At 43.5% G+C, this 18,803-nt stretch overlaps 1 protein-coding gene across 2 annotated transcripts in view; it reads right to left on the reverse strand.

Moving 5' to 3' along the window:
- Positions 1–18,803, reverse strand: part of ARHGAP10 (Rho GTPase activating protein 10) — a 243,242-nt gene that overhangs the window by 126,900 nt on the left and 97,539 nt on the right. For both annotated transcript variants that reach the window (XM_037058430.1, XM_037058431.1), the window contains exons 8-10: positions 14,209–14,338; positions 12,819–12,925; positions 10,914–11,008 (exon numbers count right to left, since the gene is read on the reverse strand). In XM_037058430.1, coding sequence (XP_036914325.1) covers positions 10,914–11,008; positions 12,819–12,925; positions 14,209–14,338 — 332 coding nt within the window. The remainder of the gene's footprint in view (positions 1–10,913; positions 11,009–12,818; positions 12,926–14,208; positions 14,339–18,803) is intronic.

Below are 18,803 nucleotides of genomic sequence, written 5' to 3' on the forward strand. Positions count from 1 at the left end.
AGAACAGGTAACGAACGGCTAACATTGTCCAAAACTGAAAGGAAATTCAATCCATATTCCCAAGAATTTCAATGAGCCCCGAGCAGGATAAAAGAGAGAAAACCACACTCCGGCACACCATTAAGAGGAAATCATGAAAGCAGCAAAAAAAGAGAGAGAGACACATGGAGGGAAACAGTAAGAAAGATGGATGACATGCCAGGAGGAAAAAATGGAGTCCTGAAGAAATGGAACAACTTATTTGAAGTGTCGGGGTGGGGGGGTTGGAAACTATCAATGTAGACTTCTCCACTCATCAAAAATGAAGGCAAAATAGAGACATTTTCAGAAACACAAAACATGAAGAATTCTTCTTCAACAAACCTGCATTACAAGAAATGTTGAAATTTATTTAGCCTATGGAACTTACAGGAAAATGGCATAAGATTAAAAACTCAGTTCTGAAAAAAAATAAAGAAAATCAAAATTGATAATAAGCGTGATGGTATAAACAAGACATAAAAAAGTCATACACATATACACCCTCATATATATATATATTTATGCACATATGTGTTAAGTAAAATGTTATATTTCTTTAAATTTTACAGGCTATTAGTTTCATAAATTAAAAGTTGTATATTGGGTTCATGGTGAAGGTAGAATTAAAATATAACAAGGACACAGGAGCAAAAAAGTGGTGAGTAGGAATCTAGCATTGTAAGGTTCTTATATAGTTTATGAAAAGGTAGATACAATGATAAATTCAAAACACATGCTATACTCTCTATGATAAAAACCAAAAATACACATACAAAGAGGAGTAATAAAAAATCAATGGCGGAGACAAAATGGAATACTAAAAAAAGTGAACTCACTGAAAAGTAAAGGAAGAATAGAAGAACAAAGAACAAACAGGACAAAACCAATACGGGAGGCTTAAACCCAAATAGGTTAATTAGGCCACACATAAATGGACTCAGTCATATGCTATTAATAAACAACAAAGTTGAATGCACGGACAGGTAAAAAAATGGTAAAAAGAAGATATGCCAAGTAGACATTAGCATAAGGAAGCTCTTGTAGCTATATTAATAACAAGGCAGATTTCAAGATAAAGATTAGCAGAAATAAAGGACATTTCATAATGATGACAGGGTCACTTCATCAAGAAGACATACCACAAATGCGCGTGCACAAAAACGATCTCAAAATTCAATACGTTAAATAAAAATTGACAAAATTAATGGGAAACAGGCAAGTTCTAATCATAGTGAGAAACTGTTCCACCCCTAGCTTAGTAAATAATAAAATAATATCAGAAATCAAGCAATACAGGATATTTGAGCCACACCATCAACCTACTTGATCTGCCATTTAGAGAACACTGCCCCCAGCCACAGCAGGTGACTCGCTGTCCTGCTCTGGGTCATTTGCTAAACAGCCCGCACTTGGGGCAATGAAACAAGTCTAATAAACCTCGAAGTACTGATAAAATACAGAATACATACGTTCTCTGACTGAACTAGAAAAACATAGTAATATTACAAGTAGAAAATCCCCAACCATTTGAAACTTTTAAAACACATTTTAAATAACACCTGAGTTAAAATTCAACACCTATGCCCTAATCACACACAAAAAAAAATTAAAAGAAGTATAAGGAAAATACTACACATCAAAATGTGTGGGATGCAAGTTAAGTAGTCATTAGAAATTTTCACATTTAAATGCCTACATTCAAGAACAATGTGGGCCCTGGCTGGCGTAGCTCAGTGGATTGAGCGGGGGTGTGCGAACCACAGGATCGCAGTTCGATTCCCAGGCAGGGCACATGCCTGGGTTGCAGGCCAGTTCCCAGCAGGGGACTCACAAGACGCAACCATACATTGATGTTTCTCTCCCTCTCTCCTTCCCTTCCCCTCTAAAGACAAATAAATAAAATCTTAAAAAAAAAAGAACAATGTGGAAAATCAATCCTTCTACCTTAAGAAGGGATGAAAAATAAAATCCTAAGCTAATAAAAGTAAATAAAGATAAAAACAGGAGACAATGAAACATAAAATGGACATGATTTTTCTGAAATAAATAACACAACTGATTAAACTTAACAAGAAAAAAATTTAAAGAAATCTCCAGTATCAAACATGTAAAAAAGTTATGACTACAGATCTTACAGATATGAAAATTAGTGGAGATATATACACAAATATATTTCAGCTTAGCAGAAATAAACAAATCCCTTGAAAAACTCCAATTTATCAAGACTAACAAAAGAAAAATAGAAAATGTGAATGTCCCTTTACTCACTAAATAAACTGAATCTGTAATTTTTAAACTTCCCACAAAAAATAAAAATTTCATCCCACGATGGCTTCAGAGGCAAATTCTCACCAACACTTAAACAACAAAGCAAGGTAATAATCACACAAACACTTCAAATAACAGCAAGGTGGTAAACTTCCCACACCTTCTGAAGCCACCTTACCCCTATTATCAAACTCAAACAAAGACATTACAGAACAGGGTATAACACACAACATCTCTCCTGAACATAATTACACATATCCTTAACCAAACATTAGCAGAATGAATGCAGCAATATACATCGAGATTAATACACCGTGACCAACAGAAGTTTGTCTCAGGAATGCGAGGTTAGTTTCAGTTAGAAAATTCATTGCCATTCACCCATTAACAGATTCAGAAAAAGTAGTGATCATTTCATGGATATTGACAAATACTTTGTCAAAAGTCAACATCTATTCATGATTAAAAGTGGGAATGTATAAAAACTTCCTCAACGTGATAAGCATCTACAATCTTCAGCTAACACCGTATTTTACAAGTGAAATAATAAATGCTTTTCCCCTAAGATCAAGAATAAGGCAAGATGCCCAAAATCATTACTGCTATTCAATATTTTATTGGAGGTCTTGGCAGTGGAATAAGACCAGAAAAAGCAATAAAAGTCATACAGAATGGAAAGAAAGCCGTCTTTATTCATAGACAATGCCATTGTACACATTTTTTTTAAAAAACCCTGAAGAAACTACAAAGAACTAATAAATCAACTCAGCAATATTAAAACCAACTGCATTTCCATATAATAACAGTTTATTGGATAATAAAATCTAAGACACTGTTCAAAACAATGCCCAGCAACATAACTTACAAAAATTTAACAAAAGACAACCACGACCCCTATATTGAGTATAAAACATACTGAGAGAAATTAAAGACTGAATAAATGAAAAGTCATACACAAAAGTTTTTAATGTTCCACATTGATAATATTGGCCTGCAGGTATTTTGTGGAAATAAACTGATTTTAAAATTTATGTGGAAACACAAAGAATGTACAACTGCCAGAACAACTTTGAAAAACAACAGAGGAATCCCTCAACACGGCTTTGAGGCTTGCTATATATAAAGCTGCAGTGATGATGACGTGGAATTCAAAAGGACAGAGAGACAGAGCAATGAATAGAAGAGAGAATCGAGACACAGAAAGAGACCTACACACCATTATACACACGCAAATGATTTGCGACAAAGGTGCCAAAACCATCCAATGACAGGAAAGCCATTCTCAACAAACAGGCCTAGAAACACCAAGTACAGGAAAAGAGAACATTCAACCTCCACAAATCACACCATGCACCCCCCGATATCTTCAGAAGGCACAGACTGATTATAAACCTTTTAAATCTGAAGAAATGGTTTTGCAACCTTGGGATCAAGGTTTCTTAGGCCATATTTTTAAGTATTTAAAAATACTTGTATCAATTTTTCTAACCTGATATATTCAGCTTCAGCAAAAATAGACTTTTTTTTCCTTAATCTAAGAAATGCATGTACAGTGTAGAGAATGGTGTGGAACCTAAAGTTTCTAACGTCTAGCAGGAAATATTCCTACAACTGTCTATTTTTAGCTTCAGTCAGCTTTCATTCTGGAAAAACTCCAGTGGAGTGTCACAGCCCCGTGGAGGCCCTATCGTTTAAAGCTTGATTTTGGCCACCTCATTTTCGCCAATGATAAAATGCTAAATTCACAATCTTCCCCATACATAATGAATAAACTGGACCTCCCAAGAAATCAAACCTGAAGTTCTAAAGAATCTTTGTTATCATCTTTGTAAAGGAGGATGAATTTTGTGGTATGTTTAGGTGTACAGCCTTGATTTTGAGCGTTAACATTAGATTGTCGGTTGCCTTCAAAATTGCGGTTAGTGCTACACATGGGAGATTTCTAGACAGCCATAGTCTGAGATGGTGTTTTATTCTCCGGTAAGAAGCACGAAACAGACCTACAGGACTAACTCAGCTGCAAGCACTGGTTAGTGTTCCTGCTGCTTGTGACGACAGAACAAGAGATACCTTTACATTCACTGTTCAATCTTATTTGAAATTCGGTTTGGCCATATGTTATGGTCAGAAAAAGAAGTACCACATAGGAAACGATCATGTTTTACTTTAATATCAGTGTTTAAATCTACGTTACAGTTAACTTTGTCCTGGAGAAGTGGAGGGACTGTTGTCTTCATCAAAAGACACTATTAAGAAAATGAACAGGCAAACTAGAGATCAGAGAAAATATTCATGACTAATGCATTTGACAAAACATTTGTATCCAGGTTACCTAAGTAACTCCTACAATTCAGTAACAAAAAGACCAACAACATCATTTTTTTAAGTGAGCAAAATACTTGAACAGACACCTCACAATGGAAAAAATATGAATGCCCATGAAGCACATGAAAAGGTGTGGTCGACATCACTGGTCATGCACTGTTAAAATGAAAAACAGAACAAAATGAAAAGGTGGTGAGCAAGCAGAACACTGGCCCTCTCCCATGTTGCTGGTGGGAAGGACTGGACGAAAGGTCAAGGGCTATCCAGAGAACACAGATGCATAACCCACAGACACAGGCAACAGTGTGGCGATGGCCGGAGGGGACAGAGGCGAAGGCGGGGGCGGGGAGTGGGTGGAGGGAGACAACAGTAGGAAGGAAATGAGGACATCTGTAATAGTGTCAACAATAAAGTTTAAGAAATTAGAAAACTGTCAATTTTCTAAAAAGCCAAACATGTAAACACAAATATACACACAAATATGCATCTGTTTCTACACATATATATACGCACATCCCAGCAATCCCACTCCAAGGTATTGATCCAAGAGAATATGAAAACACGTGTCCACAACTGCTCATTACAACTTTACTCAAAAGCCACAGACTTTTCTACGACAGACTCCAGTGCTCCTCAGCACACATTTTAAGGACAAAGTCATTCAATGTAAATTAGGATTTCCATTTCAATGTTGGAAGCCACCTAAAACGTGGCTTTCAGCATGCCACAGTCAGCATTATCATCCATGGGGCAAATTCTCACGACAAACGCAGGAGCCTAAATACAAGAAATGCTCTCTCTGATGCTGTACATTCCATTTTCTACCAATTCCATCTAAACTCTTTCAAAGTAACCTCCCCTCCTGTTCTCTCTGCACTAGAATCTTAGAGTTCCTGAAGGATCAAGCCACACACAACCCTTTCCATTTTGGCTTTAAATCATCCCCAGAACTATAGTCACTGTTACCCTTTTTTAATTAAAATATGCACTTCTTAAATATAGTCACGTAAAAGAAAACAACACAATTCCATTGGATGCCGCAGACATTAGTTGGAGCTGCTGTCTTACCAAATGCTTCAGAAACAGGGCTTCCCAACAGCTACACGACTAACACGTGGGACCAGGTGACCTTTGCTGTCCTGTGCTAACCATTCAGCAGCACTGCCGGCCTGGATCCACTAGATGTCAGCACCAAGGGCGGCCCAGGTCCTCCCCACCAATCAAAAGGTTCCCGGAGAAAAATGGATCACAGCTCTGAACCTCCGAGTTCAAGGACAGTCTCAACATGTTTTCTCCAGACTTCTATCATTCCTTTTGCCTTGGGCCTCCCTTCCTCTGAGCTCCCAAACTCACACCAAATCTTCAAAATTCAATTTACCAATCCATTTTTTTTAGTAAGCTTTCCCAGCCAACCCCACTCCCTATTGCTTCTCAGCTCCCAAAGCACCTTAAACAGTTATCTGTTTGCAAACAGATAACGTGTTTGTAAACCCTCCTGGCTCTGTAACTTCCCTGAGGACAGAGCCTTTTAATTTCATCCTCAAGGCCAAACACAGGGAACAGTTGTGTAGGTGCGTAAATGCCATGCACTCTAAAATACTGCACTTACAACTATCAATGCAGCGAATGTGCTACGGTAACATTCTTATTATTCAGCCCAGTTGTATGGGCTTCTGGAAGCAACGTGTTCTTAACTCACTCTTTTACACTGACAAACAGTACAGCTCCATGCACATAATTGCTAAATAAAGTCACTGGTGTAAAAAGCATTCAAACCCTGGCCAGGCAGCTCGCCTGGTTGGAGCATCAACCCAATACACCAAGGCTGCAGGTCTGATCCCCAGCTAGGGCACATATAAGAAGCAACCCATGAGTGCATGAATGGGTGGAACAACAAATTGATTATTTCTTCATTTTCAGTAATAGATTCTCCAAGCATGAGAACAGCACATGGATGTCTGGAAACAAAAGAGAACCACTGCCCAGCCTCCCATGCTACAAGGTGTGACTGCACAGGTCCACTCAGGCCAGTGGTATGTGCGCAAGAGTAGCATATGCAACCTGTACAAAGCGCTCCTACAACAAAAGACAGTGCTGTGTGACAAACTGGGCCAAACGTGACTGGGAAGGCAAACCACGCACTCGAGGGAATGGGACCCCCCACCAGAGAGCATTGTAGCAGCCCTTGCCTGACCACCCCCGGCTTCCTGATCAAGAGACAACATAAACGCTTTACCCTGCTTAAGCCATCATCTTACTTGGAGGTTTTCTGTTACATGCAACCAAATCTGACCTGAACGCATGCGACAATTAAATGAAAGCTCTACATTTACATCCCCACAGATCAAAGGCAAGCCCGGGCTCCATGTTGCGGGTTATGAAGTATTACCCATTATCACAATGTTACCTGACTTCGTCTCCAACACAAGGAATAAGCAGCAGCACAAATTAATACCCGGAGGAAAGCTACAATGTATTTAGCGTGAAGATTATACAATCAACTGAGAAACTGCTATGTGAAGGTACCCAGTAAGACTCCTGTGCCAACGCCACCGGAACCCCATTTGCAATGCCCACATGCTCCAAAACGGATTAGGTTTATTTTCTTTAAGCAGAATGAAAACACTGGAGCTCACAGTGCTGCGCCACAGCACAGAAAAAAAGGAAGCTTGACTGACAGTTGCCTGATTGACTCTAACCCCACTCTGTCACTCCTGAGCCACGATTCAATGTCGTTTCATCCAAGACAAATGTGGTCCCACCATACATAAGGCATTGCATTTGGTTGCACAGTACCAAGTAATACTAAGACGAGGCTCCTACCCTCACGGAATTCAGAACGTAACAGACAAAGAACAAATTACCTACAATGCCCACTAGTCAACTGGCCAGGGATCAGGGAAGCAGACGAGGAAAGAGCCTGCCTGGGGGAACCGTATGATGAAATACGCAGTCAAAGCCTCCGAATCAGGCAGAGACTCAAAGCGCCCTCACCGCCCTCCTCCAGGTTTCACTCCAAAAATGAGGGACCAGCAGCGACAGACAGTGGGAGGCAGTTGGAACCCAAGGGCCTCACAAACAGTATTCGCTGGTAACATCCAACCTGAATAGATGTTTCTCAGAAACGAGAAGATCAACCAAAGATAACAGGAGTCTATAATTCAACTGAAAAGTAGACTCATCCTACAGACGCAGGGAGACACATGCATGAATAAAGTTAGTTTCCAAGTTAACCAAAGAGCTTTAGGAAAAGACTTACGATTAGCATGTGTTGCTTTTGAAAAAAATTATATATTAGTATTTGTGTGATCAGACTGAATATACCTACATAAAATGTTGGAGTCCATCAAGAGAATATACCTTTTCACTTTCCCAAGAATTCTAGGGAAAGTGACGGAAAACAGTATCGCCCACCCCTGCTTTGGTCAGAACATCCGTGAGACACCCCAGAGGCAATACTGAGCACACAGCTGGCAGTGAGGACCTGGGGTCCAAGGAGGAGACCCAGGCAGAATCACCAACGTGACACTTAAAAGTCGTGAAGCTGGACGAGATTGTAAGGGTCAGGGTTGGAGAGATCTGAGGGCTGAGCCCCCGAGAGCTCCACACCAAAGGTCTGGGAAATCAGAAACCAGTGAGGGGACATAAAAAACAGAAAGGCAGTGGGGTGCAAGAACAAAGGGGCAAGGGTGAGTAACATGGGGAGGGAGGGGAGGAGAAGGGAGGGGGAAAGACATGAAACCAACCAGAGATCCAGAAATTTGGGGAGACCCAGCACAGCTCACTGTCCCAAAGTCACAAGGCAGGAGCATTCCAGGAGGCTGAAGGTTAGACCAAGTCCCAGTGCTGCTGAGGCTGCCGAGCGCTATACCCAGCACCTACAGGGTTTCTGACTGAGCGAGCCAGGGCCACCTAATGCGACAGGACTGGAACTGAAGTCATCATCTTCCTCCAACCTTAGTCCTCCCTGGTTCTCCCTCTTAGGGAAACGGCACCACCTAGTTACTGGGGACAGAAAGAGACCTTCCTGTCCTCCACCCTATACTCCAGTACCCAACTCCTCTCTCAAAATTCCCCTCAGACCAACCTGCTCGCTCCCATCCCCACGGCCACCACACCGACCGCGGCCCTCTCATCCACTCCTGCCATCTCCAAATCCTGCTCTGCCAGACTAGGTTTTGAAAAATAGAACTATGTCACTCATTGACCTGCTTAAAACCATATGGTGAATTAAGCTCGAAAACCTCCAGGTGAGGCCCGTGCCCCCAACCTGCAGCCTCTCCCACCCTCCCAGGCTCTCTGACCCAGTCAGGCCATGACCCCCGGAACCTCGCATGGTTCACACCCTCTCGTCTCCAGGCCTTCCCATTGCACTGTGCCCTCCGCCTGAAGTATGGGCCCCAACCCCAGCTGACTCCATGTACGCCTTCAGTTATGGATGCCGTGCCCTCGGCAGGCCTCTCTTTAACCCCTGGGACTAGAGCAGTGTCCCTCCCACCACAGGTGGACTTGGAAAGCAGCTCTGGGTGTCGACAGAAAGACATGGGAGATTTCCACAAACAAGAGAAAACTGAGGAAGTAGGGGGTACAGGCCCCACCCCACTGAATAAGGAAACTCTTTTCCCTCTTCTAGAAATGCACAAAATTTTATTTGAAAAGAGGGCTCCCTAGTGGTACCAGCTGGAACCACTAGAATATATCCACTGTAAGGTCTCCCAAGGTATTATCTTTTGTAGATAAAAATAACTGCATAATTATCCCCTGTCAGTCTCTGTGAGGGGTGGAAAGAGGTACCTCACACAAGGTGCTGATGAAGAGCATGTGGCAAGCTCAAGTCTCAGAATATGCAGGATTAAGCAAACATAATACAAATTATGTTAAAACAGTATGTGAAGAACCAGAAGTAGCCTGCTTTTGAAACAAATCAGATCAACCTCCTTTAACACATTTGCCCGTAAACATCACATCTGCCAGTAGACATCACTGCTGACTCACGCTCATTAATTACATGGGAACCGTCACACTTACAAAGCAATGCTCAGGCCTGCAGCACAGTGGTTCAGAGCTTGGGCCCTGGAGGCAGCATGCAGGAGTTCGAGTCTCCACTCTCCCACTCCCTGGCAGCATGACCTCGGGAGACCACGTATACATTCTCTCTGTGCCAGCTCCCCAGCATAAAATGGGAAGGACCGTATCTGCCTGCTAGAGCTGCGGTGAAGATCCGATGAGAGAGAGCACAGAACACTGTCTGGCGCTTAGAAAGGACTCAGTGTGTCGCTGGGGGTGTCCGCACACACACGCATGCTCAAGTTTTTTTACCTCTTTTGCACAGACATTCTCCTTCACTTTTTAATCAATCTTGGTGAAATACTTATTAAGCTACCTGTCCTTTTCATGGTCATGTCACATGCATCGCCGTGCTTAAGGGCATGCTTTTTATGTGTTGCCTGGCCTTCAGTTCATTTATTGGGAAGTAAAGCACAGATTTTCTCTCCCTGCACCAACCTCACAAATTCAGTTCTATCATGTAAGGGAAGAGGAAGCACTACCTATTTTGTATTCTTAGGTCCTGACCTGAAATGAACTTTTGCTTTTAAAAAATCTATTATTTAAAACTTATTATACAAGTACTATTAAACAGCCTTATCTAAAGACCATTGTTTCACCCTGGCTGGGTGGCTCAGTGGATTGAGCACCAGCCTGCAAAACAAAGGGTCTCTGGTTCGATTCCCGGTCAGGGCACATGCCTGGGTTGTGGGTCAGGTCCCCAGTAGGGGCTCATGTGAGAGGCAAACACACATTGATGTTTCTCTCCTTCCCTTCCTCTCTAAAGATAAATAAATAAAATCATTTAAAAAATAAAAAAAGTAAACACACTATGCCAACGACCCTCCCTCACAGATAGAGGATATACTCTGAGAATGTCCCATCCAAACAAACAACACTGATTTGTACTTATAGTCCCCAGTGCCTCTTCTTAGCTTTGTCACCCACTTCCTCATTTCCACCCACTACTCCTTTTGGTGCCACATATTCAGATCAGATCAACAATGAAATGCTCCCAAGTTACGAAGTGACGGCACTCCTGAGAAAGACTCCGAACTCCAGCCAAGATGGAGCCTCCGTAGCCAAACACAGTCGCCCAGACTACACAGCTCGCAGTGAGCAACACACAGCCTGGAAGCGTAACCAGATGACATTCGTTCAGTTTCTGCACATCTACGTTGCACTTTGCCACTGTTTTTCTAAATCAGCTTCTCAAATGCCTCTCGGGAGGTCTAATAACCCCTATCACTTACCGGTCAGCAGCTTCTACGTCAAAACAAAACCTTCTGTCGATGGAGTCAGTGTGCCTTTTGGTACAGTCTTTCAAATAGAATGCCTCTCCATCCCCCTGCAAAAAGTCATTGGAAACACACTCAAAAACTACAGTATGAGCATGTACAGTATAAACATATAAACATATACACTAAGGTACCCTATATTTGGGGGGAGGGGGTAACAAGGTTTTAAGTCCCTTTATCCTATGTATCATCTTCCAAACTAGTTCATTTACACAGTATTTAGAAGCTTAACCATTTCAGTCATTCTGCTTTTCTCGGGGTTTTCCAGACCCTGCTTTGGTGACAGTCACATTAAACAAGACCTCATGGGCACCGGTTTTAAAAGCTACAGTAACAAAACATTTTCTACCTGCTAGAATATTTGTTACCCTTGTTGTACTGTTTTAAAGAATAAGAATTTATTTTTATCTATTATATTATACCATATGAAACAGATAATACATGACCACTTTTAACCTATAAAATGTTTGATTCTGCCTAAATCTAAGGGCCTGAGGTCAGCTACCCTGATCACCTAAAATAAGAACCACTCGATCTTTGTGGTTTTTCTCTCCTAAATGAACACCCTCAATTTATCTTAATTTTTGTATAGTACTTTTTACCTCACTAAATTATCCTCTCAAAAAGTATAAGAAAAAAAAAGAGCACTGGGAGGTTGGGGGTGGAGGGGTCAAGCAAAAAAGAGAAGTAAAAGGATTCACGGACATGGACAACAGGTGGGGACTGTTGGGGACGGGAGTAAATGGTGATGGGAAAAATAGGTTTTTGAAAAAGAGGCAGAAGACAGGAGTAAGAAGAGAGTGGAAACACAGGTCCTCGTTAAGGAACTGTATGAAGTCTGGATGCACACTCCCAGAACACTGTAATACTTTCTAGAATCTGAGGGTCTCCAGATAATATTAGGCGAGCACTGAAATACACAAATATTCAAAATACCACTGTCACTGTATTATAAAAGGTTTGTTTGATTATTTGGTGGCTAAAACAGTCACCACTAAGCGGTCACATCATAGGACTTCACATCGAAAGAATGCAGGCTCCCGCCCGAGCTCCGTCCTCACCCCATCGGCCTTCGACAGCGGCCCACTCACTTCGCCTCCTCTCCGCACACCTGATTTTCCAAGTCTACTTTACTACTACAAAAATGTATTTGTCTGATAAGCCATGGTAAATAGTTTCTTTAGGAAGACATGAAGTAGATGTAAACCGATGGGAACTTGGGTTAGTTGTATATTCCCCTAAGCAAAATGCTGCCTATCCACCAGCAAGCCCTGAGTTAACCTTTCTGAAAATACGTGAGCAATGGTGTCCAGAACTGGCCGGAAGACCTTTGTCTCCAGACTACTGACCACTGTGACGAGCTGCAGCTTCTACTTAAAGCGTGGCCGGTGCCCGTGGGCCCCTTGCCCTGTCCCTGCTGCCACACACGGTGTGGCGGCTCTTTGCTACGGGAGGAGTGAACACAGTGGGGAACACCTACGTGAGAACTCGGAAAAGCTAAGCGAAAAACCGTCAAATGCATTCCAGATCATCTACTCTGTAACATTTTCAGGGTGTCAGTACACGTGCGCATATCCGATCTTCTGCGGAAACGCTGACCTGACAAACCACCAACTCATCCTCCGGTAACAGAGACATAGAGAATCTACTCTCCTCTTAAAAAAAAAAAAAAAAAAAAAGATCTGACCATCAAAACCCATGCAGTCAAGTCGAAAATCATGAATTCTTGTTTTCTAGCCTTTCTGATTTAGAAACAAACAAACAAAAATTAATCCTAAAAAGTAAGCTGTATTTATCACCAGTGAATACATGTGTCATTAAAGCAACACGCTCGTAGAACACAAAGGGTCAAGTACTCACGAGTTTCCCTCCAGACCGGTGCTCGAACGGGATCATGTTGAACTTCTTGGCCGCCTTGCGGTACATGCAGTAGTGCTTGACCCAGCTGGACCCGAAGGGAGCAGGCCCTGCGACAGCAAACACAACTGCCCTCGTCTCCTCACAACCGAGCAAACACGCAGAGCTCCACCCGACTAAAGAGGACAAACCCAGGGGGCAGCGAGCAAGACGGCTCATGGACACGAACCAGCAAAAACCTCTCACTGGACTAAAAGGGCAAGTCTAGGGAATTAAGGCTCAGAGAGAGCAGGTGAGAAAAGGTCCTGCTTGTGTGGCGACTGTGCACACGCTACTTATGCAGAGTCCTACTTTGACTCTTCTGAAGTGAGTCAAAGACACACCCTGCAGACAGATGCTGGACTGCCATCTCGCAGGTGGACATCTCTCTCCTCATCGTGAGCCGTGTTTGTTTTTTGAGGCATTGAGAGTTCGGGAGGACTTCTAATGTATGTCCTCGTTTGGATTCAATTCTGGCCTTTCAAAATGATAGGACTATGGAATCACAGTGCTCCGAGGAGGCACCTAGTGCAGAAGTGCATCCAGTTTTTTAGGCCGTAGCTCCTCCTGCGGAAGCAGCTGCCCTCACTGATGAGGGTGAGGCTGGGCTTTAAATCAACGAGGTGTGAAGAATACAGGGGTGAGCGGTGAACGCAGAATATTCGCAGAGCCAAAGCTGGACTTTTCAGCACTGCAACCAGCAGCACTCTGAAAAGGGAAGGGTCTTCGTTGGGGGCGGGGAGGGGGCCGGGGATGGGGACTGGCAGATAGAATTTCAAGTGGCAGTAAAGGTCCAATCATAACATAACAAAAGTTCAGCCTGACACAGGCTGCCATTGTTTTTTCTTTCACCAACTAAAGACACTTTTAATGGGCTTTTCTTTATTTATATTTTTTAGGGAAAGAAACATGCATGTGTTGTTCCACTTACTTATGTATGCCTTGGTTGCTTCTTGTTTGTGCCCTGACCAGGGATCAAACCCACAACCTTGATGTACAGGGATGATGCTGTAACCAACTGAACTACCTGGCCAGGGCCAAGACAACTACATATGAATGTGTGTGTGCTGTGTGTGTGTGTAGGTGGCAAGGATGAGGTTAGGAGAAAGGAGGAAAAGAGAATGCCCCACCTCACTTTCAGCCTTAAGCCAAGTTCTGGCTCCCTTACGAACAAGTTTTAGGAGAGAGCGGTGCAGAATTAGGGGGGCCTCACCGTCCCCTCCCTAGAGCACCTTCTAGGATGGGAGAGGCCAAAGAAAGTGATAGGAATTATGTCAAAAATAACAGCGCAATGACAAGGAGAAATTTTAAAGCAATGCGAAATGAGCCCCCTGTCGCCGAGGGCGGCCCTTACTTTTCTCCTGAACATACAGGTAGCCCTCCGCCGTGAACTGACTGGCCCGCGTGTGGTCTTTGGGGTGCTGCCTGGTTTTGTTCATCAGCTCTTCCACTTCCGACCTTGTGCCTTCAAAACGGTTCCGCGTCTGCAGTGGAGGAAAACCACATGTGGGTTTTAAGTTCTCATGTGAGTTTTTTCACGGATATTTTTAAGACTCTGGGAGGTGTACTTAAATTTGCAGTATTTTCCTGTACATTTCTCAAAACAGACCGAGCCTTTCCAGTTGCCTCTTTGTTGAGAAAAGGACAAAAAGTGTTAAAACAGCTAACAAGGAGTTGACGTAACTGGATATCAATTCCTTTAGAAGCTTCCTAACACCAAGAATAATTCTGTTCTTCAACATAAGACTCCCCGTACTCACTTCCCACAACAGTACCAAACCACAGAATTTTTTTTTAATGCAGGTCATAAAATCTCCATCGGGGAAGTCTTTCCTTTGCAACAATCTGACTCATTATTATTACACTAGCAATATGTGTAAGTGCTCAGAATCTAAAAAGTTAATTCTGCTATTAAATTTAAACATAAGTATCATTTTTCCGGGTCAAGGCAATTAATTGCACTGGAAAATGACATTTCTTCTAAGAAGAAATGGAGGGGAGCAGGGAACATCACCCACAAATAACGTCTTTGATGGCTGAGGAGGCAAATTGCATTTCTGAAACCCAGCGACAGAGTGGGCCAACATCTCTGTCACACAGCTACACTGCCAGGGTCCACAGGGGCGAAGGGACAGAACGGCGGAGGCGAATGTGACACGTCAGCACCTGCAAATTTCGGGACCTGTCGTCCGCCTGCTCTCAGAAATAACTATGTTAACCCTGAAAAACTGCTGATGCGAAACCAGAGGAGCTGCAAAAAAAAAAAAATTACCACTTCTCTCCCCTCCGGATAACGCAAAGGGTCACACAAGCAGAAACCTGGAAGAATGGTACGTGATTTTTAGTGGGGGGAAGGGTCTGACCGATACAGACTGTAAAGGGGAAAACTTACCTGCACAGACTTAAACACAAGCTGAGAGGTTTTTTTAAACATCTGTTTTTGTCTTGTAGGAATTTACAAGAGGGCAGAGGACAGAGCTCCCAGGCTGACTGCCAGGCCCTCTCACCTTCCCTATGCTCCCGTCTCTAGGGTTTCTTATCCCCTTCTTAATCCTGACCCTGTCCTGATTTTACTCGCCCTCCTTGCCACCTTGGTGCGATTCCTCCCAGCCCTCACTTCCTGCCCTCTGTGTGTGTGTGCACATACCATACGTGTACAGACAGGAGTGTGCACACCCAATTACACACACATTCCTATTTACCCAATGCTCTCATTATTATGTTAATGTTCAAATCGTGGTGGATCTGAGCAGTGGGGCCCCTTTTTCTGGCCCCTGGGTCTTGTGACATGCCCCCTCTTCTCTGAGTCATCCCTTACTTCCCCATCCAAAAAGGAGTCCCAGGTTCGCCTCCTACAGTTTTTCTGGCCCTGTCCTAAAATCAGCCATTTCCCCAAAGGAGCCCTTCTTCCTTTCAGTGGAGGGCAGTACTTAGAAACCAAGCACTGGGCACACCCCCGCAATATGGTAACACAGAGAGGAAAGAGCAAAGACAGTCGTGGGCGCGCGGGGGGGGGGGGGGGGGGGGGGGGGAGACCCAAAAAAAAAAAAAAAAATAAAAAAAAAANAGGCTGGGAGACGGGACACAAAAAGAAAACGTACAAGGTAAAAAGGGACCATAAGGCACGGCACCCCTCAGAGACAGCCACATTCACACTCCACACAATCACGTCCAATCTTTTTTAAAGCCTTGTTTGTTGTTTTGGGGGTTCTACTATTCTCACAGCACTGTAACAAAAACATTTTAGCATCCTCTGAATTCTTTTTAGCCATTCTGCATATCTTCTATGGATTCTTTGTGAGTCCTAAAACTTCTCAAGTTACATTTTCTTCCAAACATTCTATTCTAGTCTCCTCTCCTACATTCTTCTGGGGAGGGAGAATAAAGAAGCATAATGTTAATTTTTGTAAATATACAATAATTATTTTGCAATTTACAATCTTCTACATAATCTGTGTTCTAAAGCCACCTTGTTTTCTCTTTTTTCTTTGCTTTCCATTTATTATTCTAGACTGTGGAAAATGAATAAAGATCAATCTGTCACCCAAAAAATCTAACCATTGTTACACTCAAAAGGGTGAAACAAGATTGGGGAGGTCATTTTACCTTTAAATAACTTTCACTTTTTTTCTGATTATAAAATAGTTTTTCTATATTTTAGTATTGTAAAATACTGAAAAGTTGGCCCCAATTATCTATAATGTTCTATCACACCGTTACCAAACTCTAACATTTGGTTCTAACATGAGCATACATTTCCTTAAAGACATAAATATACGTAGCACAAGTAACACACAACTGGGATTTTCTTTTTCAGAAACAGGCATTTCCCTCTAATATGCCAAAAGCTGCCGTGTGGGCGTGGGTCAGAGGAACACTGAGGTGGATCCCATGAGACAAAGTGGCCTGTCCCAAAGGTGCTGGCATTCCTGGAGGGGAAAATCTTAGCTAAAAGCGAAGAGGAAGGGCCCAGAAGACCCCCAGGTCAAAGGTCAGGGTCCTGGAAGCTGAAGGCAGGTGAACGGAAGAGCCTCTGCCAGGAGCTGCTGCGGAAACACCAGGACACAAAGGGAATGGGAGGGGGGACAGGGAAGGAGGGGGCTTCAGGCAACTGGCTGACGACAATCCTCAAGTTCCAAATGATACAGGAAAAGCGTTTGTCCCCCCCCCCCCAGGAAACTGTTCTTTGGCCATTTTTCCACAGGAAGTGGATGTTGTTACCAAATGTATGTGCTAAGTTCTCAACACATTAAAGATGTTTACCAGGGCGCTTTGTGAACCGTTGGAAAGGAGCGCCTGTCTCTGGTATTTCACGACTGAGCCCGAAGGTTCACGCTGAAATCCTGACTCTCTGAGAAATGGTGCTGGTGTCCGCCCAGGTGTGTTTCAACGGAACTTCCAGGCACAAGCCTGAGTACCACACGGGGCCCTGCGCGCGTGGAAGGCCCTGCTGTCCCGAAAGGCTTCCTCTGGGAACAAGGGGCCCAACCTTCCCATTTTCACACCAGCCCCACAAATCCGAATCCAGTTCTGCCTGCGGGGTCTCATCCAGGCCAGCCCTGCGCTCCACAGTTGAGGTTCAGGTAGAAACAGCCCATTTCTCCAAGTTATACAGCCAGTTAGTATTGGGGCGGGGCGGGGGGGGGCGGGCCACGGTGCAGTGCGGATCAGGATTAAAACATAATTTTATAAGCTAATCTGTGGTCTCCAGCCTTTTGGTCACCAAAGACACATTTCACAGAAGACGACTGTTTTTTCCATGGACCTGGCGGGAGGGGGGGGCTGGTTTCAGGATGATTCGAGCCCATTACTTTCAAGCCCACCTCCTCCTGGGCAGCCAGGTTCCTGATAGGCACGGACCTCACTGGTCTGTGGCCTGCAGGTTGGGGATCCCTGGATCGGATAATGTCCTTTCTCAACACTGCACGCTGCTGCCTGCAGACGCGTCCTGACAGACTGCAGCATCGTCAGACTAAATGTTCCACTGCCCACAGAGGCAATTTTGTAAGTTAGGGCTAGTGGGTGCTTTTTAAACTTCTTTCACATGAAAGAACGACGGGGAAAGGAGACTTACTCTTCTAATCATTCAATCCAGCTGAAGGTTTAAACGATGTGCAAACACAAATTAACTCATAAATTACAAGAAAAAAGATTCAATTACTTATATTCCCGAGTATAGGGAACTATCCAAAACAAAAGTAGAAACCAAATCTACACACACCCCCAAATTATCCTCAATTATTAGGATGTTAAGGAATTGAAAGGCACACAGCCCCGAGACTCCTGCCCTTCGCTTGTGTCTCACATGACACGCCAGGAGTGTGTCCCAAACCCACTCACTGCGCTGCTCCCAAAGCCACGAGGACACTTTCGAAATCAACTAAAGTGACGAGAGAACATCTACCCACCTCCTGGTCTAAACATGCATGATACTGGTTAACGGAGCACCTCTAAATCTCTTCATCAAGACCTGCCGAAAGCAGGCATTTTCCCAGGAAAATAATACAGCAGACGGCAACTGTGAGCCCAATATATGAGTAAATAGGCTTAAAATGCGGGAAAGGAATTCCCCCTCCCGCCATAAATCTGCCTGGAAGTGAGACACACAGGTAAGAGAGGGGCACTTGAATTGATATAACCGAGCTGCTTCGCCTTCAACGCAAAGCGCTCCTCAGTCTGCCTCCTACACGGAGGCTCCAGGGTGGACCCACAACGCTTACCCTTAGAACTAGCCCGCGGACTGCAGGACGACCGAAGCTAACACTGCCCTGGGGCATATGTGAAGGTGGAGAGAGAGCAGAGCCTGAAAGTTCTCATCAGGAGGTGACAGGTATTAACTGAACTTAGTGCGGTGATCACTTGGCCATACAGTAAATCATTACAATGATACATGGTGTTGTCTGTCAACTATATTTCAATAAAACTGGAAAAGGAGAAAGAAAGTATGTG

Source organism: Sturnira hondurensis, unplaced genomic scaffold (assembly GCF_014824575.4).
Source record: "Sturnira hondurensis isolate 20B ecotype Veracruz unplaced genomic scaffold, ASM1482457v3 Scaffold0010128, whole genome shotgun sequence".
Lineage (NCBI taxonomy): Eukaryota > Metazoa > Chordata > Mammalia > Chiroptera > Phyllostomidae > Sturnira > Sturnira hondurensis.